Source organism: Zootoca vivipara, chromosome 12 (assembly GCF_965207765.1).
Source record: "Zootoca vivipara chromosome 12, rZooViv2.hap1.1, whole genome shotgun sequence".
In the NCBI taxonomy this organism is placed as follows: Eukaryota; Metazoa; Chordata; class Lepidosauria; order Squamata; family Lacertidae; genus Zootoca; species Zootoca vivipara.
Window position 1 is genome coordinate 6,510,579 of NC_142595.1, and position 19,134 is coordinate 6,529,712.

Here is a 19,134-nt window from a genome sequence, read left to right on the forward strand (position 1 = left end):
CGAATCCCTGCAACAGGGTGAGCTCCCGTTGCTCAGTCCCAGCTCCTGCCAAGCTAGCAGTTCGAAAGCACGTCAAAGTGCAAGTAGATAAATAGGTACCACTCCAAGCGGGAAGGTAAATGGTGTTTCTGTGCACTGCTCTGGTTCGCCAGAAGTGGCTTTGTCATGCTGGCCACATGACCTGGAAGCTGTACGTCAGCTCCCTTGGACAATAACGTGAGATGAGCACCGCAACCCCAGAGTCAGACACGACTGGACCTAATGGTCAGGGGTCCCTTTACCTTTACAGGAACCAACATAGGAAATGCTGCAGCGAGGATGTAGATTCATTGAGGGAGCAGGATCATGGAGGGTGATCAAAGACCTTCTAAAAGCTGGAATCAACATTCTCTCTCTCTCTCTCTCTCTCTCTCTCTCTCTCTCTCTCTCTCTCTCTGTGTGTGTGTGTGTGTGTAGCAGTGGGAAAAGCAGAGGCAAGAGCTATCAATGGGTAGTAGCCAGTGTAGTCGTATGGACCCTCCATTTACAGTAGCAGCACACCAGATACTGGGGACAAACAGTGCAGAATGACTGCTGTATGTTTACTAAGGCCCTAAGGTTTGGTTTGTTGGCCAACTCCATTTGCTGTAAGCCAGCTAAATAAAATAGAAGAGGTGGTAACTCTGAACTGCCTGCCCATTTGGATTAGGTTTTCCTTTAGAATGAAATGTACTTTGTGATGATGCTACATTTTATTAAAGCTGAGTCAAAACTACGGTACTTGGCTTTTCATAAATATTTTCCACCAAATCTTTTTTTTTTAAAAAAAAACTTCTTAAGCTAAGATATATTCAGTGCAGCCCTGTATTTTACCCCCCTCTGCCCAACACCCAAACAAAGCATTTTTTAGTTCACAGTTGAGTAACTATTTGTAGAAATGCATTATTATGTATATTCTGCCTCTTTATGCAACAGGCTTACAAGGCCCACAACTCAAAATACTACACAACTGAATAGTTCTCCTTTACAAGTCCCACGGAAACATAAGGTAGCTACACAAAATCTTAAATAAAGGCTAAGGGAGAGGGGGGGGAAATCTAAAAGTTAGTGCCAGGTAAAGAATAAAAATTGCTGATGAAACAAGCTTTCATCTGGAAAAGTGCAAAGAATTATGAGTGAATATTTATGAAACAGGAGGGAGAAATCTCCCTTATTACTAATTGTTAATCTCTCCGTCAGGGACTGGAAACCTCCAGTCTGCAGGCAAATCTTGGTGCACCATCTTCCAAAACCACACCTACCTGTCAATCATCTGATCTCACTAAGTGACATCAGCTGATGGGTGGGGTTCAATCCTGCTGGGTCCTGCTTTGCCAGTAGACCCCTGCAGAGAACAAGATTGAACCCTCTGCTCATCGACTGATGAGCGGAAAGTTCAATTGTGCCTCTTCAACAGGACATTTCTAGTAGAGAACAGGCTGGCAAAGCAGACCTCTCTGGCTGCCCTGCAGGTCAACTTTGGTAGGTGGGTGATGCCACCCCCATACCAATCACCTGACATCATTGTCACATCAAATGACTGACAGGTGGATGGTCCTGCCCTTGTGTCAAAATTGGCCCTCAGAAGACCAAGACCTGGTCCACCCTACTCTGATCATAGTTCTCAGTTCTCTTTAAGCTCAAAACAAGATCCTCCACAGTTGCCTCATTTTTGTTCACTCAAAATTCAAGACAATTCTATCCGATATTATGAGTAAAATGAGAAATTTTCATTTACATGAATTTTGTGTTCCATTGCTGTATTTTGAGAACTGTATTTGTTAGATGTGCTCATAGGAAATGCCAGATGGAACTCTGAATTTTGCTCTATAGTAATAACGCTTGAGACCTGCCTGAACGATGCTGAGTCTCACAAACAGTCCCCTTCAGCGAGGAGCGTCACAAATTCATGTGCTTGAGGGGGAACCAAAAGATCAGTGAGTTAAATGATCTACTGCAATGCGTCACCGTCCACATGTCAGGCTAAACCCCTCCGTCTAGACTACAATGCTGCTGAGAAAGCTTGCACAAAACAGTGAATCACTTTGAAACCCGCCAGTAAAAAAACAACACCAAGCCACATACTTCAAGGGGAAGATAAGCCTTAATCATTTGTCGATACAACATGCAAAGCTTCTACATGACCAGCTATATGAATGGCAACATTGAGCATACACACTTTATAATGTGGGTGCCCTTTGTGGGATCGCATGCGGGTGCTACCGTTCCCAGGGAGCTTACTGGGAAACCGGGGCTGGCTTGCCTCTCAGTGTTAATTTTTGGAGGTTCACGCCCAGCCTCAGTAATAATGTTTCTTGCGGGGAGGTGGGGCCAGCCCCATTTATAAATAGGGGGTGAAGCCGACAATAGCCAGGCAGTCAGCTCTGGAGATTCACCCTCCCCACCCTCCCTTTATTTCTTTTTTGCAGGTTAACTTTTTTTCCCCTGTTTAGCGGGCGCTGCTGCGGTCTTTGACTGATTGCTATTGAAGGACTGGGAAGAAATTTTCCTGCATTGGTAGGTTTTTGTCTTCCCCGTAGCAATTCGTCACAACTTTGGCAGTTTAAGGCTTTCGGTGGAATACTTTAGCATTTTCGTCCCTATATGGGGGGGGGGCTGTGAAGTGGTGACTCACTCCCCTGCTGCAGCAATTCCAGGGTCCCCTCTTAAATGGGTTATATAATGGGTGTCACTGGCCATACACTGAAAGGTCGTCAGTGAGCTACCCTGCGTGCGGAGATATGGGCTGGGCTGCCTGCTACACTTATGTTTCGCAGAGCACCCCCATATCCCATTTTCCCTAGTGAGCTCCAGTTCTCCCTGGCTGGGGGGCTGGGAGAAATACATGCCTAAGGCCTAAGCCAAGGTCTTCCTACATTAGGAAGTTTAATAAAGTTGTGGCCTAATTTTAATTCCATATACAGTGGAACCTCGGTTTATGAACACCTCGGTTTACGAATTTTCGGTTTACGAACGCTGCGGACCCCTCTGGAACGGATTAATTCACTTTCCATTACTTTCAATGGGAAAGTCCGCTTCAGTTTATGAATGCTTCAGTTTATGAACAGACTTCCGGAACCAATTACACCCATGCTTCGGGTTAAGTACGCTTCAGGTTGAGTACTCCACGGACCCGTCTGGAATGGATTAATCCACTTTCCATTACTTTCAATGGGAAAGTTCGCTTCAGTTTATGAGCGCTTCAGTTTATGAACAGACTTCCGGAACCAATTGTGTTCATGAACCGAGGTACCACTGTAATGTTGTCAGAGTCTTTATTCCTTATGATCCCTGGGGGCTGGGGCTGTCGCCGCCTGGCCACGCAAAGACCTTGACTATGATCATAAGCCACCTGCTCCTAAAGGGGTTCAAGATGGTGCCATTTATTATTTGCTTTGTCTATTCCCTTGCTTTCCACTTCCTTCTGCTTTATTATTATTGCTGCAACTATTTACATTTAGAGGCCCACCCACAGTTTCTATGTATGTTGCTCTGTTCGGTGTCATAATATAAGTATTGCCCAGCTGTGAATATTGGAGGATATTTGCTGAATCACCATCTAACCTGCTTTCCTGAGCTGCAGGAAAATGTTGGCAAATCAAAGTATTTAATTTCGCTTGTTCAAAAGAATTCTTATGATGAGTCACCTTGCTATGTATCCACACCAATAGTTACAAACAGTGAGAAAAAAATCTGTATATATTCGATTACGCCATAAGCCCTCGGTGCTCTCTTGTCAAATGGAAACCATTTGCAGTCTCTAGCAGTGTCCTTGCAACTTGTCACCACCAGTGGGAGCACAGAATACAAGTATACAAAAGTGGTGTTTCTGCCATGTAGCCTTGTATCAAGGAGACATTTAAGGCATTCATAGGCATTCATAGAATCATACATGTCCTTAAAGCAAGACATAGTCCTCGGCACTATAGTGAATTTGATCTGCTTGGAGAAAATAACCAAAATAATATTTAACTTGCACATTTGTCTTATCAGAACATGTATTGCCGCTGGGGTGTTTTACAATGTTGGAGAGAGAGGGAAAATGCTTGTTTTCATCAATCCACAGCAGAGTCTTTTTATATTTTTCCCTTCTGTTGCTAGGTTTCCTCTTAAATTCCATCTGACCGCAGGGCAGCACACCAGCAAATGTACTGCTGTGTACATTCACATCTTGTCTGTTCATTCAACACTATGAAAATCTACATTTCAGTTCCCATATGCCTAAAAATGAGGCATTGCCGTGATCAGTGCTACTGTCGTCATTGTTAGTTATCTCTATCATCTTACTGTACTTATAATAATTATGTAAGATGGGTCAATATTATTATCCCCAGTGAGAAAGTGTAGCCTACTTTAAAAGGCCACCTAGCTTGTTCATGCCAAAGGCATCATAATTCATCACTCAGTTTCTTAGTCGTAAAGCTACCCCAACTCTCCACACTCAGTCAGAAATCTGGGAGAACTGTGGAGTGGTCAAATTCTCCTCACCATTTGGCAGAATGACACAAGGCTGGCTTAACTAGTGGTTTCATGCAGGTAAGCAGACAGGATGTCTGCATTAATCCAATGCCCAAAACTGAGGAATTACATCCAAAGGTGATGAGGGAATTCATATTTATATTTGGAAGAGTGCTACATTCCAAGATATAAAGGCCTTCATGGTTTCCCTCTCTCTCTTTTTCTCCATTTGATGTTCATTTGATAGCATTTAACTCTAAATGCTTGTTTACTATCAATAAGCAAGTATTTAGACAAAACCATCCCTACTTATAGACCAGGCATCCCCAAACTTCGGCAATCCAAATGTTTTGGACTACAATTCCCATCTTCCCCAACCACTGGTCCTGTTAGCTAGGGATCATGGTATTTGTAGGCCAAAACATCTGGAGGGCCAAAGTCTGGGGATGCCTGTTATAGACCACTATGACAAATTCAGCCCCCCAGCCAGGTGTGATGGTCCACCAGGACTAAACCTCCTTGGTTTTGTTGCCTTCAAAAACAAGGAGACTGGACAAGCAGTAGGCAGGACACAGCACATAGCTGGCAGATTGCAGTCTAGTGAGTCACACAATGTGCAGCTTAGGCCTACAGAGACACAAAGTCAACTGAGACAAAGGAAAGAAAGAAAGGTGGTGGGAGGAATAATAGTAACGTTTTATAGCACCTTTGAATAAAACTCCTCTTGCTTTGGACCTTGATATTTATTTATATTTTCTATTAAAACCTTTGCTTAGGTCATTGAGATGCACTATCTTGCAATTTCTTTGAATTAGACCTACATAATTTGTGACTGATCAAGCCATACATTGAGGCCTTCCATAGTCAGGAGTACGAAAGTATGGATTTTTGTACAATGTGTTTTCCTAACTGTGTTTCAGGTGTAAGAAAGTGCATATCATGTTTTTGTCCAGTAAACGGCCTTTCCCTCCTCCTTTTTTTTTTTTTTTAAAAAAAAACCATATTGCAAAGTCATCAGCAACAAAATCCCTCAAGTGCTCAAAATAGTTACGCATACCTGATTGTGGACTTTGTTTGGGGATTTTGGCATCTGCTGGAGGGCTGGAGGTGGGGCGCATACGCTGGCTGGCAGAGTTATGGATGCTACTGGGGATGGCTGCTGAGATGTTTTTACGAGGTTTATCCTGTAGCCACATTGGGGAAGCTTCAAAGGCCTGCATTCGTCGGGTGTGGCTGTTTGCATTCACCTTGAGATAGGCCTGGACTTTGTATTCCTGGAGGTCTCCATAATTGGCATCGATCACTCTGCACTCATACAACCCTTCATCCTTTTTCCTGACTTTGGAGATCTGCAGTTTGTGGGAGATGTCGTTCCCTTGTACTTTCACTGTCTGCAAAATTTCCAGAAACAACATATCACGTTAGACATTGCCACCAGCAGGTCTTCCAACCATCATCTAGAGAAGGAGCATCTGCAGGAGTGGTGATTCCCTTCTCTCTATCAGAAACAATCCTATTCTGGCTTCCAGTTGCCCCAGGACTGTAGAAATGAAGGGAAAGCAAACTCTGCCCCCCACCAATTGCCTAGAGAACCAAGAGTTGTTGGGTTCTGCATGTGTTGGAGTTGAGTAACTATCCTGCAGAGGGGTGGGGATTCTATTTTCTGGCGAATTTTTTTTTTAAGTACCTCTAGATACCTCAAGTACCTCTCCTCCCCAGGAGAACATTTGGAAAAATGGTCCCTCCCATTTCACCATCCATGCATGCTGGGTGCAACTCTAGATCTATTAGTATTTAATGTTATTTTAACATTATTGAGGGAAGCCATGGGCTCCCTCTTATCCACTCCTCTCTTATCACATTGCTTCCTTCATCCAATAAAATAGATTGTTTAATTCAACATTAAGTGATACAGCATTTTTTTTATTAAAAAAAGATAATGTTCTAAGAATACACAGAATTCACCCACAAAAATATGTGAGTTTGTTGGTTGTCTTTATAGGGTAGTGTTGATATTTTCTGAATGTGTTGTAAACTGCCTTGGGGTGGGGGGTATATAAAATAAATGCAGAATAAATATATAAACCCTTCTGACAAGATAAAAATATTTATTAATGATATAACATTTTCTTCGGTGTACAAAGCACTTCACATTTATTGTCTTTCCAATTCTTTTATCAGTTCTGTGTAAAGTAGGCTGGCATCCTTATTATCCCCCCATTGCAGATGGCAGGATGGGTTTTGTGATGTAAGACAATGGCTTTGGCCAAGACCACCTGGTGGGTTCATAATTAAAGCAAGATGCTAAGCAATATTGTATCTAAAAAAAGAGCACTAAGGGCACCCACCCCAGACACAAACTGGACAGGGAGGGGGCGAAACAGGCACTAAAGGTCATGTAGTAATTAGATAAGTTGTTAAAATAGTGGCTGACGTGTCAGAAATCAATTGCACACTGAATGTGGGCAGCAGGCAGGACAGAGTGGTGCCATTGCAATTTCTCATTTGCTCTATACTTGCCGACTAGGACATCTACATCACATTCAGCCATTGAAAATGGCCGGGGGCTGGGAGAGAAATTATACATATCATTCTGTTAACCATCACTGATTGGATAGTGACGTTTGAGAGGCATTTTGCACAATAGCTTCCCAGCAGGAGGAGCTATTATGAGCGATGACAACTCTGCATTTGAGCAAAAGGACCCTTAAATGTCCAAAACCAGTCTTAATAGCTCTCGCTAAGATTATTTTGTTCAATATGTCATATATCCATTTCCAGGCACGACTAGTTATAGCATTGACAATCCAGAACTCACACTCTTAATCTCTGAGCCAGGGCCAGGGGTGAGGAAGACCTATTGGAGGCCACATGCTAATGGTGGACTGGGCCAGAACTCCTCACTCATCCATACAAATGCACGCCCACTCTTCCATCAATGTGCTCTCTCACACACTTTTTCTCCCTCACTCCCACCTCATCTCCATCCCCCTCTCTCTGCTTTTCTCCCTTCCATCTTAGCATTTTTTAAAGTCCAGAAAGAGACCCCCATGCAACAACCAGTTTTTTCCCTAGTTTCCCTTCACACACACTGCGGCTTCTTCTTCTTCTTCTTCTTCTTCTTGAAGCCTAATTGCAGTGCAGAGACATGGCAGAAGCTGGGTGCCCCAGTCCAGGTGGGGTGGGGCCATGGGCTGAAGGCTCCCCACCTCCTCTGGGAGGGATGTCAATGCTCAATGATATCTAGCTATATGGAATTCAGGAGGACAAAGAACGTAACAAAAAGGCATATCCATATAGATAGGTGCCCCTGACCATCAGGTTGAGTCGTGTCCAACTCTGGGGTTGCGGCGCTCATCTCGCTCTATAGGCCGAGGGAGCCGGCGTTTGTCCGCAGAAAGCTTCCGGGCCATGTGGCCACATTCTCTTCTGGGCAGCCTTCTGAGGGCCACATGACAGTGGTAGGTGGGGCCAGAGGCAAATGTGTGCAAAATTACCTTTGCATTGTAGGCTGGCTTCTAGAATTTCTCTCACAAACCTCTCTGCCCTCCGTCCAGATAAAAAAAGAGGCATTGCCAGAGCTTGCACTCTTGCTGGGTGAAGCGGTACCAGAGATGGCATGTGGCTGGGGAAAGTAGGTGGGGTGTGGGGAGAATTTTGGATGCCAGATAAAGAGGCCAAGAGGAACAAGCCTGAGGTTCAACACACCTGCTTTTTTTCCACCAATATCCTTTCTTTAAAGATAGCAGCTGCTGCCATAAGGGACAGGGATCAGAGTGGAACTATGCTGCTGGGAGAGGGGGTGAATATTCCTTCTGACCATCTTTCCTGACAAAAACTGTTCTCCTGAAGCTACCAAGTGTGCCACAGGCACATGATAATTTGGGAGGTAATTTTGATTAACAAAATGACACTGGGGGATGGAGAGGGAGCATCACCCACCACCAGCACCCAAGTCTTGATCTGATCACCACCAGCTGATCTTAGGGGGTTTATTTGGGGCGAGAGGGATGACTCCACCTCACAGATCCCTCCTCTCACATCTGGTCCTACCGTGTTTCTCCAAAAATAAGACTCCGCCTTATATTTATTTTTTCTCAAAAAACACACACTATGACTTATTTTCAGGGGATGTCTTATTTTTTCCTTCTCCTGCCGCAGCTGGCATTGCTGCTGTGCCTATTACTATGTCTTATTTTCGGGGTATGGCTTATATTCCTTGAATGCTTAAAAATCCTGCTACGGCTTATTTTATGGCTACGGCTGATTTTCAGAGAAACAGGGTAGTTCCCATTGATAGCAGTGATAGTAAAGTTATGCACAACCGCCTTCTTCCACTGATCTCCGAGGGAGCAGTAGGCCTAACCCATGGGTAGGCAAACTAAGGCCCAGGGGCCAGATCCGGTCCAATCACCTTCTAAATGCGGCCCACGGATGATCTGGGAATTGACGTGTTTTACATGAGTAGAATGTGTCCTTTTATTTAAAATGCATCTCTGGGTTATTTGTGGGGCCTGCCTGGTGTTATTACATGAGTAGAATGTGTCCTTTTATTTAAAACGCATCTCTGGGTTATTTGTGGGGCATAGGAATTTGTTCATTTCCCCCCTCAAAATATAGTCCGGCCCGCCACAAGGTCTGAGGGACAGTGGACTGGCCCCCTAAACATTTGCTGACCCCTGGCCTAACCAATGTGTTCTTTGGTGGAGTTAAATCCCATAGGTTATCCTATAGTATGCCCTCCAACATTTCTCTGATGAAAATAGGGACATCCCATTTCATAATGATAATTTTACTATTTATACCCCACACATCTTACTGGGTTGCCCCAGCCAGTCTGGGCTACTTCCAACATATATAAAACCATAATAAAACATTTAAAAGACTTCCCTATACAGGATTGCTTTCAGACAACTCGAGGGTCAGACAACTCCATACCCTCCAACATTTCTCCAATGAAAATAGGGCCATTCTAAGGATACGTAGGGCACTCCAGGATCAAATCAGAAACCTTTACTACATCCGGCTTTTCTAAATCAGGGACATACCTGGAAAATAGGGACACTTGGAGGGCCTGGTATGGGACTTACACCTAGGCCAGCCTGCCTAGAACTGCAGTCTTAGTCACAACTAACTTTACCAGATTGGCCCAAGAGCTCAATCAGTGTTTAATGCAGGATCCAATTTCCAGTGTGCCAGAGGAGTCACCTGCCCCTCAACAGCACTACACAGTTTTCTGTCCATCATCTGTCATTGGACCAAGTTGGTGGAATATGGGATCAGAACTGCTACTGAATTTCCCTTGCCTAAAGTGACATTTTGTCTTTTTGGTCAGGAGAACTCAGGATGGGTATGCAAATAATTTTAAGGATGTGAAAGGAGCTTTGAGTGCATTATTTTTCCTGGGGATATTTGCTTTAATTGCAAATCAAACTGCTGTGAGCCATACTGAAAGCAGACAAGTAGTATACCGTATTTTTCGCTCCATAAGACGCACCTTTTTCCCTCCTAAAAAGTAAGAGGAAATGTCTGTGTGTCTTATGGAGCGAATGTGTGGTCCCTGGAGCCGAATTGCCCAGGGGCGAAAGGCAGATAGTGTTTTGTTTTAGAAAGAGCTAAAGCAGGCACCCCCAAACTGCGGTCCTCCAGATGTTTTGGCCTACAATTCCCATGATCCCTAGCTAACAGGACCAGTGGTCAGGGAAGATGGGAATTGTAGTCCAAAACATCTGGAGGGCCGAAGTTTGGGGATGCCTGAGCTAAAGGCTAACAAGAGGGAAAGAGAGTGTTGAAAGGACCCGCTCAGCAGCTGATTGCAAAAGATCGGGGAGGGAGATAAAGGAGCTAGCTCCCTTCTTGCCCCGCCCAGGCCCCTTGACCAGGCCTCAATTATTGTCTGCAGAGAGAGGCTGTTTGTTTCCCCAGCGACATGTGACTGGCTGATTAGATTATCTGTTTGGAAACTGTAGAAATGGGTCCCTTTCCTTTCCTAGAGAAGCTGCCAAACTGTGAGTTGAACCCCCTAAAAACAGGATTTTTCCCCTTTGCAAGGTAAGCTCAACAACTTTGAGCTGATCCTCAAAAATGGAGCTTTCCCCCTTTGCAAAAAAGATGCGCAACTGTGAGCTGCCCCCCCCCCAAAAAACGGGGCTTTTCCCATTTGCAAAAAAACTGCACAACTTTGAGCTGATCCTCAAAAAATTGGAGCGTTCCCTCTTTTCAAAAGAAGCTTTCTCAAATATTTAATTGGGGGGGGGCAAAGGCACCTAGGCCTCTAGGAGTTTTTTCAAGAAAGCAAAAAAAAATTCTTGTTTTCCTACTCTAAAAACTAGGTGCGTCCTATGGTCAGGTGCGTCCTATGGAGCAAAAAAAATATGGTAGGTGTTAGAAGCTCATGTGACTAATCAAAACACCTTCCAAATAAAGCTGGAGAATGTGGGGTTGGAAGGAGGGTTGGAAGAAGATCAGTAGACAAGAGGAAACCCCCCTCCTCTGGCTCACTTTATTTTGTAGTGCCAACAGTACCATGCTTATCCTGACACAATTCTCCTTCTAAGAAGACTTGCAATCATATAACATCATCCCATGGGTTGGGGAGGGATGACGGTGACTGGCAGGCACTGAAAGGAATGTTGTCACTGGGGGAAAGGCCCAATTTTTGATCTCCTCATCTTAATCACTATTTTCCCAATTTTTCCACCTAGGAAGAGTGCAGCAGGTTTTTTTGGGGGGGAAAGGCATTTCAACTCAGTGCTACAAAAACTTGCAAGCATGAGATTGTCCAAACCGTGGGGGATAGGGATGTCAGGGTTAATAAAACGCTTGGTAGTCTCTGGTCTACTGGGTTGTAAATGTTTTGGTGGGTCTCAAGTTCTGTATGCTTCAATTAATACAAGAACATCTGGAATCTACTCCCTCCCTGGATTGTTAGCACTTTGAAAATCGGCTCTCCTATATTTATTTAATTGCATTTCAGCTAAGTAATAAAATAATATTGAGGGAAAGAAAGAAAATCTAGGTCCTACATGTTCCTCAGTTCTTGGTAATAAAGATTAAAGAAATACAAAGTATTCAGAAGGGCTTTTTTGGGGGGCAAAAAATCCATTAAGGTTAATGAAAGTATGATGTGTGGTTCCAAAAACAAAAAAAGGCTGTTTTCTGTAGCAATTTTCTTTTTAAGTTCCCATATTCATTTTTTAAAAAACTACAAAAAATGATCCCCCCCCCCTTCTTCATCGTGTTGTGTGTCTATGCTTGAAGGCGGTTGGGAGAGAATAGGATCTATCGCATAACCAGAGTTAAAGGCACACTACTTTTATCTTTTCTTACTAGTTCGTATGTTGTAAGGGTTCTAGATCTGCACATTGTCAAACTGAACTTTTGACCCCCTTTTGGAATCTGTGTGAAAGCAGAGAATTCCTTATGGGACAGAAAAGGTAAATAAAATAAAATAAAATAAAAATAGGCACTTATGTGCTCACTGCATTCTCCCTGGTATGCCCTTGTGATCTTGGAGATGGTGTGAGAAGTGAAGAATTCCTAACTTGAAGCCCATATGTCCCAACATACCCCAAGTGATGCCCCCAGGTATATGTGCAGGAGGCTCTACTGAATCCTGGGGGCACCCACAGCTGCCCTAGGTATTACTTGCAGGTCTCCAGCATGTTTTAGGATCAATAATACCCTCTCTGCATGTCTGGCAGGACCCTGAATGGCGAGTTTCTTCATTTGCCTGGACTCTCCACAAAACTTCCAGCTCTGCTAGAGGCAAGGGCCACCCACAATTTGACTAACAACATACATTAATGTTTTCTGTATACAGGAGTAAACATTCTCTATCCTAGTCATCCTTCCCAAAGAGTGCCTGGGATGGCTAACAACATAAAATATAATGAAAATCCAATATCCAACAATTAAGATGACAGTTTTTACAAAGCTACAGGGCCTCAAAGGAACCTAGCCCCTTCCAAAGACCTGAACAAATTAAAAGGTTCTTCAAATTCTGCCTCAGCAGGGCCAGGGAAGTGAACCGGCCGATCTGCACAAGAGAGTTCCAAAGGCTTTGATAATGCCCATGCCCCAAAAGGCACAGGGGAAGCTGCAGAAAATAAACCCCATTCACTAGTCCCAGGCTCATGCATTTTTGGAGGCTGGCTAATGAAAGACAGCACAGTAAATGGAAAGTAATTGAAAATCTAGCAACAATCTATATTTTGTAATCCACTTACGCTTATCTTTGTTCCATCGTTGTCCAAATCTCTCTCCACCTGTGGGGGCAATGGATAACTGTTTTTGCATATTGCAGGTGAGGCACCTCCAGCATTAAAGGTTAAATCACTTCTTCCCTTCCTTTCCTTGCATGGGGTTTCCCACAGCCTCTGCTTGGTCCCACCCTAATTACTGCCCAGCTCTGTAATAAGCCATGACAAGCAGAGCTCAAGCATAGTTTGGTTTGAGAGGGTTTACTGGTGGAAGGCGGGTGTTCACTCAAAGGCAGTTGAATTGGCTACACAGCTGTGAGATAGATCATATCAACAAAAATAGGCAAGCTGCTCCTAAAGTATTGAGTAGTTTCCTAATGAACTCATTAAAGGAGGGTCCCTAACTGTATTGTGATTGAACATGGCTTAAAATGTCTCTTTCGTACCTCCTTCAGCTTCTTTGGCCCATGTGCTACAAAAAGTGGTGGTAGCCATTAACTTAAGGGGAGTTAAGCCAAAGGAATGGACTAACAGGTCAGGTGCTAATGCTAATAGTCTGGTGGAACATCCATGTTCAGAGGCCATGCACTACTGGATATCTGGTTGTGATGACAAAGAATAAGGAAGGTTTTGCTTTCATGCTTTTGAATTTCCCTGAGGCCTCTGGTTTGTCATTGTTGGAATCAGGATGCTAGCTAGATTAGATGGCCTGATTCCATAATGCCTGCTGCAGTTCATAATTAATTGATCCAGGATGTAAATTTGCTGAACTTGTACTACACTAATGCATTAGAAACTGGATGCCATGTCCCTAAATTCTTCTACAACTCAGAATGCCAAAACAATTCTGCATCTGAATAGAAAACGCTTTGTTATAAACATCCAAGGCCTCATCACTAATGGCAGCTTAGTTAGAAGTAAGCAACTGTCTGTAAAAGGTGGTTCCTTAAGGTTCCAGAATATGTAGGCAAGCTTTCAGAAGGTCTGGAGGCTCAGAAGCAAGGGAGCTAAACCATCCCTGAGTTTTTCAGACCAAGCATATGGAAACTCCACATCCTGAAGGACCTATACTTTCTGTCAACCCCATATTGAGTACATTCAGTTAGCCTTCCTTCGCCAGCCTTTGATATATTTTTTAGATCATAGCAAGGCCAAAAAGGTTACTTCCAAAAGCCTATTAAATGCAAATTAGATGCTTTGATTCCTAGAACTCTCACAAAAATAAAGAATGTGGCACAATATTTTATATGACACGTACAATTTCCCTCTCCTCTGAACATTTCTGCCCAAAGGTTCTGCTTTCAATCCAAATAAGATGCCCGGTTGCATTTTCATTAGTTTTTAAATTATTAATTCCATTATATAATTAAACCAGTTGAGAAACATGATGGACAGATAGTTAAATAAATAAATAAATAAATAAATAAATAGGAGGGCTCTGCCACTGCTCAAGTCTTCATTGACTACCCACTAGATAATCTAGCCCAGGCTTCCTCAACCTTGGCCCTCCAGATGTTTTCGGCCTACAACTCCTATGATCCCTAGCTAGCAGGACCAGTGGTCAGGGATGATGGGAATTGTAGTCTCAAAACCAAGGTTGAGGAAGCCCGATCTAGCCTCTGTAGAAGGCTCTCCCAATAGAATGTAGAGCAGGCATCCCCAAACTGCGGCCCTCCAGATGTTTTGGCCTACAACTCCCATAATCCCTAGCTAACAGTTCCAGTGGGTGGGGAATTGGGGGTGCCTGATGTAGAGCCTTGAGAGATCAGAGCAGCAGCCATAGCAGAAATGAAAATCCTCCTTCTGTTCCTTTCATAGATAAAAGCTCCACACAGGGGGTGTTGGGGTGAGAGAGAGGGGGGAGGGAGGACATTGCATGAGGAAGCAGATGTCTGTGTTTGAGGGAGGTAAATTTGGGCAGGGGGGACAGGGATCAGAACAGTGCCTAAAATATCCCTGAATATATGAGCTCATGTCATAGATCAGCTGCCACAGAGAATTATCTGTCATCCTGTAAGGCAATTAAGACAATTATCTAATTCTCGGCACACTGGAAGGGGCTAAGTTAAGCTGATCACATGTTTGCAATCATGGAAATTGTGGGAACAGCTCACTGGGAAGGAGAAAATAGGCTCATGCTTATGGATTAACCAGGGAGCTTGTGAGATGCAGAGTTGATTTGGGGTACACACCAATCACCAATTTAAAATGGGCATGATACCTGAACAGTGTATGTGTGGATTTTTTGATGTTTGGGTTTCCCCACTTCTTGATCTGTTTCTGAGGACCATGGGGTAAGACTGAGCTTGTCCATAGCTTGTGATGTTTCTGATGACTAATTGCTGTGGAAATACAGTACTACTTAAATAAATGGATTCTTCCTTGGAGAACACTCACATGCTCTGCCTGCCACCTATAGGCAAAACAGTATTCCTTTCTGTCACATTTAGCCACTGTGCTACATAGTTTGGATGGAGGCTGATCTCTTCACATTGGGCTGTATTTAATGCCTGTCATTGCAGGCTGTCTCAGAAGAGTGAGGTGCCACATAACAGATTTATATGTTTGCTTGCCTTCCATGGAAAATTAGTATGAATTCTAAAGCAGTCTGGATACTTCAAATGAATTCTTCAAATAAAAACTTTTTGGGAGGGGACAGGCTGGAAGGAAATGGAATGGTAGAGATTAGGTAGATTTCTCCCCCTGTCTCAGGAATGAAAACAAGCATCATCTGAAGCCAGTGAGATTGTTTCTTCTTGCCAAATAGGAAATAAGGAAGGATTGCTACAACTGAGTCAAAGGAGGCCTGTTTGATTTCTAGAAATCCTGTCTATAATAGGTTCCAGCAGTATGTTAGTAAGTATCTCTGCTCCCTGTGTTTATCAGTCTGAAACAATGGAGGAGGAGGCAATGATAGAATGATAGCAAGCAGACTTCTGGGGGGGGGGGTAGGAAGTCTTTGCAACAGCCTGGGTTGCAAATTCAACCCATTGCTATGATATCTATACTGTGCCTTGTCACTGATGAGAAAAAAGAGAAAATAAAAAGAAAGAAAGAATGCATTATCCATGCATATGAATTTATCAACTACCAAAAACCAATTGGAAGGGTTCAAGGTTTTATCCCCTAGTGGTGGCTATTTCTCAATGGATTTCTACTGTTGTGAGATATATTAAGCCTTGCGGGCAGGACCTTCCTTGTTCCCCTGGTCCCCATTTTTCCTCTGCTTTTGGGGAGTGGCTGACTTGCATAGGATTTCAGGGGCAGCAAATTGATACCAGAGTGCCCTCACCTCTGTTCCAGGGTCTTGGTCCTCAGCTGCCCGTAGAAACCACCACTGGATTTCCAGGTACACTGAGGCAGAGCCACTCTGGAATGCACAAGACATCTCCACATTCTGCCCCTCAGCAGTTGTGACATTTTGAGGGAATTCAGTAAATTTGGCTGCAAAAGAAAAGCATATCTTATTGGGATTCTTCTCCCTCATTTTTTTCACTGCCTCTATTTCCTCCCCCCCCCTTAAATTTATCTGCCTTCACTTGCAATCTGATGCCTGTTTACTTGGGAGTAAATTCCATTCAATGCACCAGGGCTTATTTACAAGTAAATATGCATAGGCTTAGGCAAGTGCTTTCTAAGCCAAGTCTGTATTCTGAGTTCAGTGGAGCTTACTCACAAGTAAGTATGCACTGGACTGCAGCCCTGTCTCCCTCTCCCTGCCCCTCCTTTTTTCTGATTCTAATTCTCATTCCTCTTTGCAGCCCCATGTTTTTTTTACTTATTTATCAGACCCTTTCCTCCCCCTCCACCTCTTTATCCCTTACAAACATGTATAAATAACTTAGTAAGCCTATTTTGCTAATGGACAAATTGAACACCCTTACCAGCATCTTACTGGAGTTTGCAAAGTTACAAATAATTGCATGCAAATATTCTTAGGAAGGCAGTCTTTCAGCATTCTAGCTTAGGGATCCGGGGCAAAACCATTTGGAAAATAAGCTCAGATGATTTATTGTGTTTTATAGATGACATTATACCATATTAATTATTAAATACATTGTAGACTACTGGAATGGGGTCCTGTTTGTTTGTTGCATTATGTCTTAATATTTCAAAGAAGTAGCTTGTCATGTGATCATTTATTCTCAATTTCATTTTCTTGTTTTGCTTGCAGTGTCAAGCCAAGGAAAGACTTGATCATGTTTAAGTTTAGGAGATTCACCAACAAGAAATACTTTGCCTCTGGCACTTCAGTATGGCTACCCTTTCCAGCTCCCTATAGTAGAAGACATGCATCTTGACAGTCCATTTCAGGATGCCAGCATATATCTTAGTAGAAGTCATAATCATCACAACCTTCTTGGTCCACTTTCTATTCATATACGGGGCTTTAAGAATGTGATTCATTCAATCAGGATAGACAAAATAATAATAATAGAAATAATAATAACAACAACAACTAACAATAAATACTTTCCGTTTTTAGAAAGAGTTGAAAGGGCAAGAATTTACCAGTTTGCCCACTTCTTTCAATTCTATGACGTTACAGGTTGATAGGGGGGGGGGCAGACCGAAAAGACTGCAAAAATAACCCATGCATATGTGCTAGGTTATGCCCCGGGACTCATAGCAGTGCTATATGAGAAAAAAAGCTGTGTTTACTTTTTAAGTACTTAAATTCCAAGTAGGCATATGTGAAAATAAGCCCAACACCGCCAGTCTCCATGTGTGTTTTCTACAGCGTCTCCTTCCGCTCCTCAGCCAGCACTGTATCGCTGCTGGTGATATCTATTCACCTCATCAGCAGGAAAAGAGATCCTATTTCTGCATTCTCAGTCTGTTTCCCCACAACCACCTCAGCCAGCCCTCTCTCCAGAGTTAAAACAAACAAAGCGGCGGAGAACTGCTCGGTTGTGGGTGCAGCATTCGGCATGGATACGATCTATCCATGGTGCTGAAATGATCACTGCAGCCCTCAAAGTCTCCAGCAACTGGGTGGCTTCTGCAGAGCAGGGGCTACTTGGAATGCAAGAAGCGCCTTTGACAGGGTGATGGGGAGGGGTGTGCTTTGTAGAAACACATACTTGCAGACGAAAAGCAATGTTTAAGAATACGGACCTCAGGGCTCCTGAAAAAATTGGGGGGGGGGAAACAACGCAATGAAAACACTGCACTATTCAAAGCAGACATGCACAACCCTTTTTCACAGGCGCTGTGTCTGTATGAATCCTGAAAACAAGAGTTGGAAGATACACAGTGGCATGCTATTTCCCCCACCCCACCCCACCCCCGCTCACGCACAAACACTGCATCTACTCAGCCGGGCCATGTTATGCTCATGTTGTCAGGAGATCGGTTTCATATTCACTTCGGGTGAACTTTTTTCCCTCCAGTGGGGCGAGAATAAGGCTAAGGCAAAAAGATAGCACGGCGTTTCCATTCCACATGGCTTTCCCACCTCCACAAAGATCGCCCTGTCCTGTCCACCACAGACCCTCCCGCTGCAATTTTGGCCACACAAAAAACAAAACACACACACACAAGGCAGCTCTTACCTTGGGAAGAAAGTCCTTGCTGAATGTATAATACCGACAAGGAAAGGAATCCAACATAAGCCCAAAAGATCCCCATTATTCCAGAGCGAGAGGAAGGGGGGGTCACATCGGGGTAATGCCAAGAAGACGCCCGTTCCCGCAAGGCAAGGCAGGGCAAAGGGTTTTTACAAGGCTATTGGGCGCTGGAGCCCCAGCTGCACCGCTGCCAGCATTCTCTTGGCAAGGCGGAGGGGGGGACAAGATCGGCTTCCGACGGAGGAGAGGCTGGGGGTTCTCGGGTGCCTGGAGTCCGGATCCAGCCCTCCCCGTGGTTGGAGAGTGGGTGCTTCCCGGGCGTCTTCCTTCCTTGCTACCTGGCAGCTCCGTCAGCCCCTGCTGCTCAGGACTGCGTGTTGAGCGCCCTCCCTAAACATTCAGCCTGCTTGAAAAGTAGGGAGGGAGAAAGGAGCTTAACTGAGCTTCCAGCACTTCAGCTCTCTCTCTCTCCCCCCCCCTCCCGTTCTCCTCTTCCTGGGAAAGGCTGCGTTTAACGGTGGCTCCTCGGTGGCTTCCCTCGCCCGCTGTCCATGGTGCTGAAAGACGCGCGAGAGGGAAGCGACTAATGGAGATGATCACGGAGGGCAGCAGCTTTCATTGAGCTGATGGGGGGAATCTTCCGCCTCCCACCTCAGACTGAGAGGTCAATGCGGTGGTTTCGTAGACGATGGTCTCCCTCTCCCTCTCTCTCTTCCCCTCACCCCACCATCTCTCTCAGGCACACATACACACAGAAGGGGAAATATTTAAGGATGAGCGAAGCTTATTTCCTATCCCCGTTTGGTGTTGTGAATCCGTAAGCCTCCGATTTTTGAAAGGTTTGCTGTATATGCAGTCAACGTTGTTTGTTACATGGGTTCCTCATA

At 44.2% G+C, this 19,134-nt stretch overlaps 1 protein-coding gene across 1 annotated transcript in view; it reads right to left on the minus strand.

The window, feature by feature from the left end:
• VSTM2A (V-set and transmembrane domain containing 2A) overlaps positions 1–18,613 on the minus strand; it is a 44,170-nt gene extending 25,557 nt beyond the window's left edge. The window contains exons 1-4 of the mRNA XM_035135714.3: positions 18,233–18,613; positions 15,970–16,121; positions 12,705–12,743; positions 5,534–5,867 (exon numbers count right to left, since the gene is read on the minus strand). Coding sequence (XP_034991605.1) covers positions 5,534–5,867; positions 12,705–12,743; positions 15,970–16,121; positions 18,233–18,308 — 601 coding nt within the window. The 5' untranslated portion in view covers positions 18,309–18,613. The remainder of the gene's footprint in view (positions 1–5,533; positions 5,868–12,704; positions 12,744–15,969; positions 16,122–18,232) is intronic.
• Positions 18,614–19,134: the final 521 nt, after the last annotated feature.